This window comes from Silene latifolia, chromosome 4 (genome assembly GCF_048544455.1).
Source record: "Silene latifolia isolate original U9 population chromosome 4, ASM4854445v1, whole genome shotgun sequence".
Lineage (NCBI taxonomy): Eukaryota > Viridiplantae > Streptophyta > Magnoliopsida > Caryophyllales > Caryophyllaceae > Silene > Silene latifolia.
In genome coordinates this window covers 56,737,622-56,750,394 of record NC_133529.1, presented here as the reverse complement: position 1 = coordinate 56,750,394, position 12,773 = coordinate 56,737,622, and the positions used below count along the sequence as shown (strand labels likewise).

General features: G+C 40.0%; 1 protein-coding gene across 1 annotated transcript; it reads left to right on the top strand.

The window, feature by feature from the left end:
* Positions 1 to 5,925: 5,925 nt before the first annotated feature.
* Positions 5,926 to 7,421, top strand: LOC141651532 (uncharacterized). Its single transcript, XM_074459240.1, has 3 exons — positions 5,926 to 6,195; positions 6,287 to 6,623; positions 6,676 to 7,421. The coding sequence occupies exons 1-3, from the start codon at positions 5,926 to 5,928 to the stop codon at positions 7,419 to 7,421; spliced, it is 1,353 nt and encodes a 450-aa protein (XP_074315341.1).
* Positions 7,422 to 12,773: the final 5,352 nt, after the last annotated feature.

The following is a 12,773-nucleotide window of genomic DNA, read 5'->3' as shown; positions in this document are numbered from 1 at the left end:
GACGCCCGATTTGAATCATTTCGGACATGCTTCCCGTCTGCTCGCTACCGAGACGGATACTGTTCCTTCCGTTTGGACACTTGCTGTGCTATTCTCGTTCGCCCCCCCGAGTTCGTGGACGTCTCAGCATTCGATCCCTCCAAGGACGAGGGTTCTTCTTCCATTCCAGGGGCATCATCTTGTATGAAACCTATTTCAAAATCATCATCATCCTGCAATTCGGCATTAAGCACATTAGTTTCATCAAAAATTACATGCACACTTTCCTCAAAACACATGGTTCTTTTATTGTAAACTTTATAGGCTTTGCTATTTGTTGAATATCCAATAAAAACCGCCTCATCGCTTCTAGGGTCAAATTTTCCTAAATTATTTTTACCATTATTGTGAACAAAACATTTTGACCCAAAGCAGCGGAAATGTGAAATATTAGGCTTTTGCCCATAAAGAAGCTCATAAGGCGTTTTCTTATGGATAGGTCTAATGGAAATACGATTATGAATATAGCAAGCTGTGTTCACAGCTTCGGCCCAAAAGTTTCTTGGAAGTTCACTACAAAGTAGCATGGTCCTTGACATTTCTTCCAAAGTTCGGTTCATTCTTTCCACCACTCCATTTTGCTGTGGTGTCCTTCTAGCTGAGAAAGTGTGTTCAATGCCATGTTCCCTGCAAAATCTCGTGAAAGGATCATTTTTGAATTCGGTACCATGATCGGTTCTAATGGAGACTAAATTTCGACCAAGTTTGTTTTGGAGTTTTTTTATCAAGACAAGAAATTCTTCAAAAGTTTCACTTTTAGCATGCAAGAATAATGTCCAAACAAACCGGGAATAATCATCCACTAGAACACACACATAAAGACTTCCACCTCGGCTTCTAATCCTCATCGGACCACATAAGTCCATGTGAATGAGTTCTAGAGGCTTGGTGGTACTAACAAATTTTTTGGACTTAAAAGAGCTTCGGACATGTTTACAACGAGCACAAATATCACAAAGTCCTTCAATTTCAAATTTCATAGATGGTAGACCATCAACTAGTTCAAGTTTGCACAATTTGTTCATTGAAGAAAAGCCGACATGTCCGAATCTCTTATGCCATAAATGAGGATCGTTTTGCATCACAGATAAACAATTAATGGTTTCTTTTGGAATTTTTTCTAAATCAACCATATAAATGTTATTCACTCGATTACCTTCAAGCACAATTTCATTAGTACTTCCCTTTATTACATAACAGAATTTTTTATGAAATTCAACCTTGTACCCTTTGTCACATAATTGGGATATACTAATCAAGTTGTGTTTTAGACCTCTAACAAGCAGCACATCATCAATGGAAAGTGTGTGAGACTTACCGACTTTGCCAATACCAACAACCTCACCTTTTGTGTTGTCTCCAAATGTCACATTTCCACCATCATGGGCCGATAAAGAGAGAAATTGATTTCTATTACCTGTCATATGTCGTGAACATCCGCTATCTAGATACCAACGGCTGCTTCCTCTCTTCAGGCCCTATAAAAAGAATTAGTTAGAGGTTTTAGGAACCCAAACAAGCTTGGGTCCCTTGTTATGACGAACCAAATCTAAGACATCTTTCCTAATCCATATTTTCTTTACAACACGAAAGTTCTTATCTAGATAGTTTAGTCGTTTTTTACATGCATTAAATACGTGTCCTGTCTTACCACAAAATTTGCAAAGAATATATTCAGGTAGGCCCACGTACTTACGCTTGCGAAAATCTCGTTCATAAAGTTCAGTCGTTTGATGCTATCGAAACAGAGTCATTCTGCTTTTGGACAGTCATGAGGTGTGTTTACTTTTTGTTCAGGAACCCAAACAGTACGATATTGATGATCGTGTTGCTTGGAATCAGAACGTGGATCATAACCTAATCCAAGCTTGTTGGTGTTTTTAGATTGATTAACTAGAAAGTCTAACACCACCTCACTTCCTTCCCATTTAGCGGCCACATTACGAGCATTATTTAAATCAAATTCCAAGTTGCTTACTCGTAATAACAAGTCTTTATTTTTAATGATTAAAGCATCATAATCAGAATTGAGTCTATCAAACTTGGAACAAACTTCAGAATATGTGTTTGAACTAGTAACATGTACTGTTTTAATCTCATTTAGTTCATTCGTTAAATCATGGACCTTTTTGACTAAAATTTTGTTTTCTCGAAAGTTCATTTTGAGCAGACTGGTCGTCTATTTGAGTTTTAACCTTATTTAGTTCATTAGTTAAGTCGTGGACTTTAATGGCTAAAATTTCGTTCTCTCGAAAAGTTCATCATGGACAGACTGGTCTATTGTTCGTTTTGACATACTCTTCAGATCGTATTTCAAATCAATGTTCTCACTTGCAATACTCTCTATTTCAATTTGCATAGCATCAAGACGTCTACCTTGTTCATAATTAGTATCTAGTGCCTCATCTAGTAATTTTATAATTTGATTTTTAGGCAAAAGTCTAATTTGATCTTTAAGATTCAAAATACTTACCTCGTTATCTGAGTCACTTTCTGATGCTTCCGAATTTGCCATGAGACATCTTAGAGAGTCCTCTTGAGTCTTTCTTTGTGATCTCGGCTTGTAGGTTGTTCTAAGGCAGAGCTTCTCTTCTTTCTCTTCTTTGGAAGGTTCATCGTCCTCAGAATCAGATTCACCCCAAACAGCAGCAATCATAGCACGTTTGTACTCCTGCTTAGTTTTATCACGTTTATCTCTAGATTTTTCTTCTTCCCATTTAGGGCAGTTTCGGATCTGATGATCCCTATCGCCACATTTAAAGCAGCCCATTCTAGAGATAGGTCGTGACGAAGAAGAAGAAGAAGAAGAAGAAGGTGAAAATTTTGAAGGACTAGCCTTTCTAGATTTAAAATTGTCAAACTTTTCTTGATTTTGTTTTCTAATAATTTTAGCAATTCGTTTTGACAACAAGGCCACTTCATCCTCAAGATCACTTTCATTATCACTTGAGAAGGCATTGAGGGCCATCCCCTTAGCTTTAGGTTCCTCATCGGGATAATCTACGAGAACAATCTCGTGTGCCATAAGAGAACCAATTAATGACTCATAGGTGAGAGTAGGAAAGTCTCTTCCCTCCTCAATAGCTGTAACTTTATGTAACCATCTTTTAGAAAGACTCCTTAAAATTTTTCTGAGAATCTCCTGAGTTTCATAGGTTTTACCGAGATTTGCAAGTTCATTACGAATATTTGAAAGACGAGAAGACATACTTTTAATCGACTCATTTGGAAACATTTTGAAAGACTCATATTGAGTAGTAAGAATATCGATACGTTGCTGCTTAACTCTATCAGTTCCTTCATAAGCTAATTCTAAACTGTCCCAAATTTCTTTGGCTGTTTTACACCCCGCAATCCGACTAGTCTCGGAATCACCGATACCGGATTGCAGAAGTGATATAGCCCTCGAATTCTTCTCCGCTTTCTTATAGTCATCGGAGTCGTAGTCCTTTGGATTTTTCTCACTAACCACATTAGTTGCATTAGTGACAGTAATCGCAAGTGGACCGTTTTGAATGATGATCCAACATTCATAATCTATTCCTTGAATGAAATGCATCATGCGATTTTTCCACCAGCCATAGTCCGTGCCATCGAAGACAGGACATTTGACAGATTTGGAATTCATTTTCGAAAATAAAAATAAACTCAAAGGATCAAACTCTATGCGGTAAAGCAATCAAGAGCACGAGGCTCTGATACCACTTGTTGAGTTTATTGACCCGGTACTTAAGAGGGGGAGGGGGTGAATTAAGTACCCTTTTTTAAAAATTCGAAATATAAGCAAAAGATTTGTTTTCGTTTTATCGCAGATTAGTACACAGGCAATATGAACAGTCTCGATGACTGTTCAAACAACTGAGTTGTGCAGTACTGTTTGAGCGCGTAAGAGAATAAACGAAAACAAATAACAAAATGAAACGAAAACCAAACAAAAGAAAGCACAACACACGATATTTTTAACGTGGTTCGACCTACTCTCTAAAGGTCTACGTCCACCTCTCTTTTATTAATGTTTACTTGATAACCAACCCCGATTACAAAGCAAACCCCCACGATCAACCCGATCGTGCGACTCGAGTACAACCCGTACCCCAAAAACTCTCTCTCACAAAAGTGAAAATTACAACATAAAATATCTCCTTATAAGGTTTAACAATTGGAACAATGGAGATAGTATTTCCTAATGAATATGAGAACTTATGCTTTAGAAATTAATTCAAAGGATGGCTTAAAAAGAAATTTTGCAAAACAACTAATAAAGCATATGAAAGTGGGATTTGCAAAAATTGTTTTAAGCACACAAGGGAAGCTCACGGTTTAAAGCTCTCAAGGATTTTCACCAAAAATAATTTCTTTTGTTTTTGTTGATGTGTGAGGTGCTACGTAGAAGCCAAGCAAATGAATATTTATAGTGGAAAACTTCTAATCAACTATGCTTTTGAAAAGTGAAAGCATTCCTTAAAATGAGGCACTCCGTAGGAAAGGGGAAGCACACCTTAGAAGAAGGAAGCACTCCTTAAAGTTGGAAGCACTACCTAAAAGAAGGAAGCACTACTTGAATTATGGAAGCACTACTTAAAACATGGAAGCACTAACAATACTTTGTCAAATAAATTATTTCTTTTCAAAACAAATTTATTTATTTCTTTTCAAAACAAATTTAACAAAGTATTATATGATTTGAAAATCCTTTTGCTAGTTAAAACTATTTCAAAGATAAGCCATACTATCTTGAATTAATCCAAAGCACAAGTTCCATATCCGTACAAATGACTAGACCGAGACGAAAAATTAGGTCTTCATGCAATACAAGCTCCATACGTCTTCAGCGAAAGTATTATCCATATAAACCTGTCAACAGCTTAACAAACATAGGGAATTAAACGAAGGACTTGTCATCATCAATAAAATAAGTCTAACATTTACACTATGGTCCCTTAAATATCGAGTTAAGGCCGCTCAATTATGATTAGAGGGAAATAGCTTGTAATTAATTACATCTAATGGCCTAACAGTGCTTTATGCTTGCATGAATTGGGTTGAACAATAGCATTACATGGTTGATTTGTTGGTAATCTCATTACATGGTTGATTTGTTATAAGATTTACATACCGCCAAAATTATTTTCCCTTTCTCCTCGACCACTAATTATACTAAGGGGTTGTTTGATTGACACTTGAAAAACATAGGAATTGAAAAATTCCATGAATTGCAAAAACATGAGTTGTTTGGTTGCCATATTTTTTGGAAAATGGAGAAATTAGAAGTTCCTAGGAACTTTCAATACCTATATGATATAGGAATTGACTTACCTACTCCTCCTTGGTCATTGGAAGTTCCCATGAAATTTAATTCCTACATGAGCAACCAAACACTTTTGCCAAATTCACCCGAATTGGATGCATGAACTTAATTCCCATAAAATTGAACTTCCTAGGAAAATTAAGTTCCTTGATCAACCAAACGACTCCTAACACAAATTCTCATTATAGACGGACACTATCCGTCTATAGTTATAGACGGATAGTCTCTCTCTCACAAATTAAAGTGGGTAGTACAAGTGGGTGGGAAATGGATATGTTGAGATATCGTAATATTGTTAATTTCCTTATTCTGTATTTATTGTCGATTTCCTTATTCTAGTCGTTAATTGTCGTGCAAGTCTCATGTATATATATACATGCACATATTGTAATTACCAAACACATTAATCAATAATATCAAAATATTCTCCACATAATATTTTACATGGTATCAGAGCTAGGTTTTTCTAGCGTCGTGTGAGTAATAACGGAGACGGTGAAGACGTTTTGCCTGGGCACAATATTCACAATTCCCCAGTCGGTTCTCTAGTCAATTCCTCTGATTCCGAAATAGAGGACATGGCGAAGGATTTAAAGCCAAAAGTCAGTCCGTATTTCCTCTCAACATCTGACAAGGCCGGAGACAAATTAATTCTTGTCACATTGAAGGGAGACAATTACGATGAATGGGCGCTCAAGATGCGTGGTGTCTTGCGCGCAAAGAAGAAGACAGGTTTCATTGATGGGACGATTGAGAAACCCACTGATGATTCAGACGAGATAGACGATTGGTACATGTTAATGCCATGGTTGTCAATTGGATTTTTAACACCATCGAACCTGATCTCGGTTCAACAATTTCTTATGTCGATAAAGCTAAGGAATTATGAGATGATATTGAGCAACGTTTCAGCGTTGGTAATGGTCCGAAGTTGCACAGGACGAAGGGATCATGGCTTGTAAGCAAGGCGAAAAGGAGACAATCACTGAATATTATGGTCGTCTTAAGAAGCTTTGGGATGAACTTGACAAGTTTGATCGACAACCGACTTGTACCTGTGGTGGCTGTAAGTGTGGTTTAAATAAACAACTTGACAACAAACGAGATGAAGATAAACTTCATGACTTTTTACTGGGCATCGATACTTCTTATTCCACTGTGGCATCAAATTTACTATTACAAGAGCCTCTACCTTCTCTGAATCGAGCCTATTCTACGCTCATCCAAGAAGAAGGAGTCAAAGGAAAGGTTGTCCAAGTCACGGAGGCCAGAAGAGGTGATAATAGGGCTGCTCCGGTTGGTGGATTCGTTGCTCATTCTGTACCCAGCGTCAATACTGCGCGACCACAAGAGGGAGATGACAAAGAGAATGAAGGTCGTCCCAAATGTGATCACTGCAACAAATGGGGACATTATCGTAAGTCATGCTTTGACATCATTGGCTAGGCGTGATAGAGGCAGAGGGAATGGAGGTGCTTGTGGTCGTGGACGTGGAGGAAGCAGCGGTATGCAAGCCCATGGTAGGGGCGCTGCCAGTGCATCACGAGTCAGTGATGAAGTAGTCGATAATAAAGAACAGTTCGTCAGCGTTCCCAAGGAGCAATGGGATGCTTATGTCAATCATGCTAAAGCATCGTCTTCTAAAGTGCGAATGAATGGTAAGGCGGATAATAATGATTTATGGTTACTCGATTCGGGTGCAACGCACCATATGACAGGATGTTTTCACATATTAAAGGATGTACAGGATATTAATCCTTGTATGGTGGCTCTTCTTAATGGGAAACATTCCAAGGCCTCTAAAGAAGGACGTGTTGTTCTTGGAAGCAATTTGGTTTTACAAAATGTTCTTTTTATTTCTGATTTCAATTTTAATCTCATTTCTATTTATCAATTGTCTAAGGATATTGATTGTGAGATTAACTTCACAAATAATACTTGTGTCATACAGGACCGCATGTCGAAGAAGACGATTGGCACGGGTGAGCAGCGGGGAAGGCTATATCTTATGGAAGGGGAATCAAGCTCTGATGTTCACGCAGCATCCAAAGGATCGGCTAATATGGAGGTTTGACATCGTAGATTAGGGCACCCTTCGAAGAGAGTAGTTAGTCTTTTACCGTTTATTAATAGTACTAGTAATAATAGACAAGATACGGAACTTTGTGATATTTGCTTGCGTGCTAAATGCATTTAGGGAAAAGTTCATTATTAGTGAAAATAAAGCCAAGTCGATTTTTGAACTCATTCATTGTGACTTATGGGGCGATTATCGTGTGGCGTCTTCTTGTGGTAGTCGATATTTTCTCACTGTGGTTGATGATTTTTCTCGTGTTGTATGGGTCTATTTAATTAAAACAAAGGATGAAGTTTCTCAACTATTACAAAATTTTGTAATTATGGTAAAACGACAATTTAATGTTGATGTTAAGATTGTTCGTTCTGATAATGGGACGAAATTCACATGCCTGCGTAATTATTTCGACACTCATGGTATTATACATCAAACCACTTGTGTTGGTACTTCACAACAGAATGGCCGGGTGGAGAGAAAACACTGTCACATCCTTAATGTCGCAAGGGCATTGCGTTTTCAGGCGGGTTTACCGGTCGAATTTTGGGGAGAGTGTGCACTAACGGCCAGTTACTTGATTAATAGGACCCCATCTTTTTTATTTCAAGGCAAGTCACCGTAAGAGGTTTTATTTAATAAACAACTTGCATATGATAATTTGCGTATTTTTGGTTGCTTGTGTTACGCTAAACACACTCGAAAAGATGGAGACAAATTTGCGTCACGTAGTCGGCGATGTATCTTTGTTGGTTACCCATTTGGTAAAAAGGGATGAGAAGTTTACGATTTGGAGTCTAAAGATTTTTTTATATCTCGTTATGTGGTATTTGATGAATTTGTATTCCCATATCTCGACGCTTCTCGTGACGGAACTAGTCCTGTTCATACGGACAGAGGAGGTGCTCTTATTCCTCCTGGTGACTTTGTGGATGGAGAGATTATTTTAGGAGATGTGCCGAGTGGTATGACAGAAGAAAATGGCAAGAGGAGTTAGGTGTCATGGAAGAGCCTGGTGATGTCGTGGATATTGTCGAACCTGGTATAGAAGGTGCAGGTACTGATGGTGTAGGTAATAGTGATAATATTTCAGAACTTGGACCTTCTCATCCGTCTGGTTCTCATGACACGGAATTAGGGAAAGGAAAACGTCCTCATATACCTTGGTCCAAGTACAGTGAAGATGAGTATGTGACAGGAGGAGCTCGAGTCCTTAACGATATTGAAGATTATAGCCTTCCCTCCAGTGAGCCCGTCAAATCGCCTTCTTCAGGTATGCCATATCCTTTAGCACACGTTATTACTTGTGATAAATTTTCTATGCGACATCGTGCTTTTGTAGTTGCAGTAGATACTTGTGTTGAGCCAACTTCCTTTCGTGAGGCAGTAAAAGACAAACGGTGGTGCGAAGCTATGATTCTTGAAATTGATGCTCTACTTCGAAATGGCACCCGGGATGTCGTGGACTTACCTGCCGGGAAGAAAGCGATTGGTAATAAATGGGTTTATAAAGTTAAATTACGTGCTGATGGTTCCGTTGAGAGGTTCAAAGCTCGGCTCGTTGTACTTGGCAATCGCCAAGAAGCAGGGATTGATTTTTTGAGACCTTTGCTCCTACTGCTAAAATGGTCACAGTTCGTGTTTTTTTAGCAGTTGCAGCGGCGCGGAATTGGGAATTGCATCAGATGGATGTCCACAATGCTTTCCTTCATGGTGATCTGGAAGAAGAGGTATACATGAAATTGCCTCTTGGTTATTCCATCGATACACCCTGTAAAGTATGTCGTCTTAAGAAGTCATTATATGGCCTCCGTCAAGCTTCTCGGTGTTGGTTCGAGAAATTGTCAAATTCTCTGCTTGCTTACGGTTTTCAGTAGTGTATGTCCGACTATTCTTTGTTTTGTTACCATATACCTCTGATGTTGAGGTATATGTTCTAGTCTATGTGGACGATTTAATCATTGGAGGTAATGATTCGGAGGGGATTCGTCGTGTTAAAGATTATCTTAGTACATGTTTTTATATGAAGGATTTGGGTCCATTAAAATATTTCTTACGCCTTGAGGTAGCCAGGAGCTCGCATGGAATTTTTCTTAGGCAGAGAAAATACGCTCTTGATATTCTCAGTGAAACGGGTCTACTCTGAGTACGTTCGGGTAACATTCCTATTGAGCAAAATCATAAATTAGCCGAGGCTGCTCATGCTTTAGTCACGGACCCAGAGAGGTATCGTCGTTTGGTTGGTCGTTTAATTTATTTGACCAATACCCGACCCGATTTATCCTACAGTGTACACATTTTGTCTTGTTTTATGCACGCACCGCGGGAGTCACATTGGCATGTTGTATTACGCGTGGTTCGATATATTAAGAGTCATCTCGGCCAAGGTTTGTTATTTAAGTCTGGGACGCCTCTTATTATGTCTGTTTACTGTGACGCTGATTGGGCTAGTTGTCCATTAACACGTCGGTCTCTGACTGCATATTTTGTTTTGTTGGGTGGTGCACCTGTTTCCTGGAAAACAAAAAAATAATCCATTGTTTCTCTTTCTTCCGCTGAAGCTGAATACCGTGCTATGGCAGCAGCGACGTGTGAGGTCAAATGGTTGCGAGGTATTTTGCGTTTCCTTCATGTTTCTGTCAAATCCCCCGCTCGTCTTCATTGTGATAATACTGCAGCGTTGCATCTTGCGCGTAACCTCGTTTTTCATGAGCGAACTAAGCATATTGAGCTCGATTGTCATTTTGTGCGGGATGCGATTCAGGATGGGTCTTATTTCCCCAGCTTATGTTCATACATCTGACCAAGTTGCAGACATTTTAACTAAGGTGTTGGGAGCACGTCAGTTCGTGCATTTATTATCCAAGTTGTGCGATGTTGATCCCCACGCTCCACCTGGGAGGGGGGGTTGAGATATCGTAATATTGTTAATTTCCTTATTCTGTATTTATTGTCGGTTTCCTTATTCTAGTCGTTAATTGTCGTGAACAAGTCTCATGTATATATATACATGCACATATTGTAATTACCAAACACATTAATCAATAATATCAAAATATTTTCCACATAATATTTTACAAGATACCCCCATGGCCTAACTTGCACTACCCACTTTAATTTGTGAGAGGGACACTATCCGTTTATAGCTATAGACGGATATTGTCCGTCTATAATGAGACAGACTCTTATACTAATTACCTTATACTCCTTACCTAAAATCTCCTTAAGAGTTTGGTGGTACTAAAGGCATCTTCTTTTCGGTTAAAAGGAGTTAAAACTGAACTAAATGAAGTTAGACTGAGCTGAGCTAAATAAAGCCAAATTAAGAATTAATTTGTAAAGTGATGAGTTTAACTGAACTACGATCAAGTAAGAAAGACCAACATTAGCCATTTTTCGTAGTTGTTTTCAATTCACATATTTCAAAATTGAGGAATGCAACCGTCCTTTTCTTTTGCATTGGCTTATAATAATCAATTGGTCTCCCTTGTGACGGGTTACCATTTGTGACGGATATTTTGTGAGTTAAAATGGTAACAAAATGGGTTAGTGGAGAAAGGGGACCACATGAATAGTGTTGCAGAGAGAGAAAAAGTGGGTACTTTGTGAGGTAAAATGGTATCCGTCACTCAAGAGTGACGGATATGTGCCGTCACAAACAAGAATTTGTGTATAATAATATTTGTTTTCCTAAGTGTTCTGGGTGTAATTCCAGAGCAAGTATTGTTACCACCCGTGGCTTATAGAATGATGTCTTGAGCTGAATCCTGCTTCCCTTAATCGTTCCTCTCGGCCTCTCCTGCAACAATGAACGAACTGAGGGCTTGGCTTTGTGCCAAGCGTACTCACTCCGACGCTCAAGTCAGTAAACTTAAGGGATAAGTTGTTACTTGGCTAAATGTATATTGTAGAGAGATAAGGAAGATTATACCAGATGAATAGTGTTTCTTAGGTTTTGTGGATCCTTTCCTCAATGAAGGTTGAGGAGTATTTATAGACTTCCACCTTTTGTCACGTAGTGGCCAAGTGGCCAAGTGGCTAGCAGGTGGATAGACTGATCTACCCCTCGGCCGAGGGACCTATGGCAGGCCGGCGGGCCCTGTTGACTCACCGCCGAGGGGGCTTGGATATGAGTACGCGGGCTTGTGCCCCGGCTGGCAGGTTGCCATGCCGAGACCCAAGCTGCAGGCCGATGGGTTGCATCGGCTAGGCTGTCTAAGTCGCTGACTTGCTGTGGATATCTTTGACCTTGCTCAATATGTTGACTTGGTCAGCGGTGCAGAATATGCCCCATCAATTTGCCCCCAGCGTAGTCTATGCCGTGGTATGGGCTCCGATGTACGTTTGAGCGTATATTCTGCGCAAGTAATTTGTAAAAAATTTTCTGCATCGGCTTCTTCTGCGGCGGCTTCTTTTACCTCGGCCTGGTCTTTTCTTAGGCCGTACCATATCCCCCCTCCACATGGATGCGTAAAGGGCATCCGATGTGGAAAAGAAAGTGACGCTGGCCGAGACCAGGGTTGAGAGTGCCGGTTGTTTTTGATTGCCCCCGGCCGGCGCTACTTAGCTTGGTTGATCATGTGGCCGGCGGAGAACAGATGCTTGGGAATTTGTTGAGGAAGGTGAATAGGCGGAGAGATACGAATGGGCGTGTTGAAGACGCTTGGTCACTGTTGCATTGATTGACGTTCGACTGTTGCAACGATTGACATCCCGTGGTTGCATGTCCGACACGTGTCCGCACGCTCGATTGGTTGACGCTTCATGGGTCATTCTCTCGATTGGTCCTTCTTCATGGGCTTTTCCCTATAAATAGGGCAGTTATTCCGTGAAATTGGCCACCAATTTCATTCTCCAAAATTTTCTTCTCTCTAAACTTTTAAGGGTTTCATTGTCTTCTAATTTTCAGAGTTGTTACTCCGGCGAGTGTTTTTCTTCAAGGTAAACAAACAAACTTTCCAATTTCTTAACTCTGTAAGTTTTTATTGTAAACATGTCTTCTGCTGATGCCGGGCCTAGCAAACCGGCGCGGGAGGGTTCCCCGTCGCGTCTTGATGAGGAGGAGAAGTTGGACGCCCTCCTGATAAGGCCTGGGGGCCCTAGGTTACCTTCTCCTGAAGTTGATCCTCGAATTTTGGAGGAATGGGAGGATGACGATGATGTTGATGATGACGCAGACGATTTTGGTGATGATGCTGAGGAGGCTCGTCCCAAAGAGGGGAGGCAGTACGTTATGGATCACGGTGACGTCTGTAAGGTACGCGTTGACCGAGCTTGGACCCATAAGTTGGCCAGTTGTTCCGGTGAGACATTTTTCGAGGGCCATTTCTTCTTTGGCAGGGGATACAAGATTGT

What these genes read in the sequence shown, in the direction of transcription:
- LOC141651532 (XM_074459240.1), top strand. Translation starts at nt 5,926, where the DNA reads ATGGCGAAGGATTTAAAGCCAAAAGTCAGTCCGTATTTCCTCTCAACA. An exon ending in CACCATCGAACCTGATCTCG is followed by an intron (nt 6,196 to 6,286) that starts GTTCAACAATTT and finishes GAAGTTGCACAG; the next exon opens with GACGAAGGGATCATGGCTTG. An exon ending in AGTCACGGAGGCCAGAAGAG is followed by an intron (nt 6,624 to 6,675) that starts GTGATAATAGGG and finishes TTCTGTACCCAG; the next exon opens with CGTCAATACTGCGCGACCAC.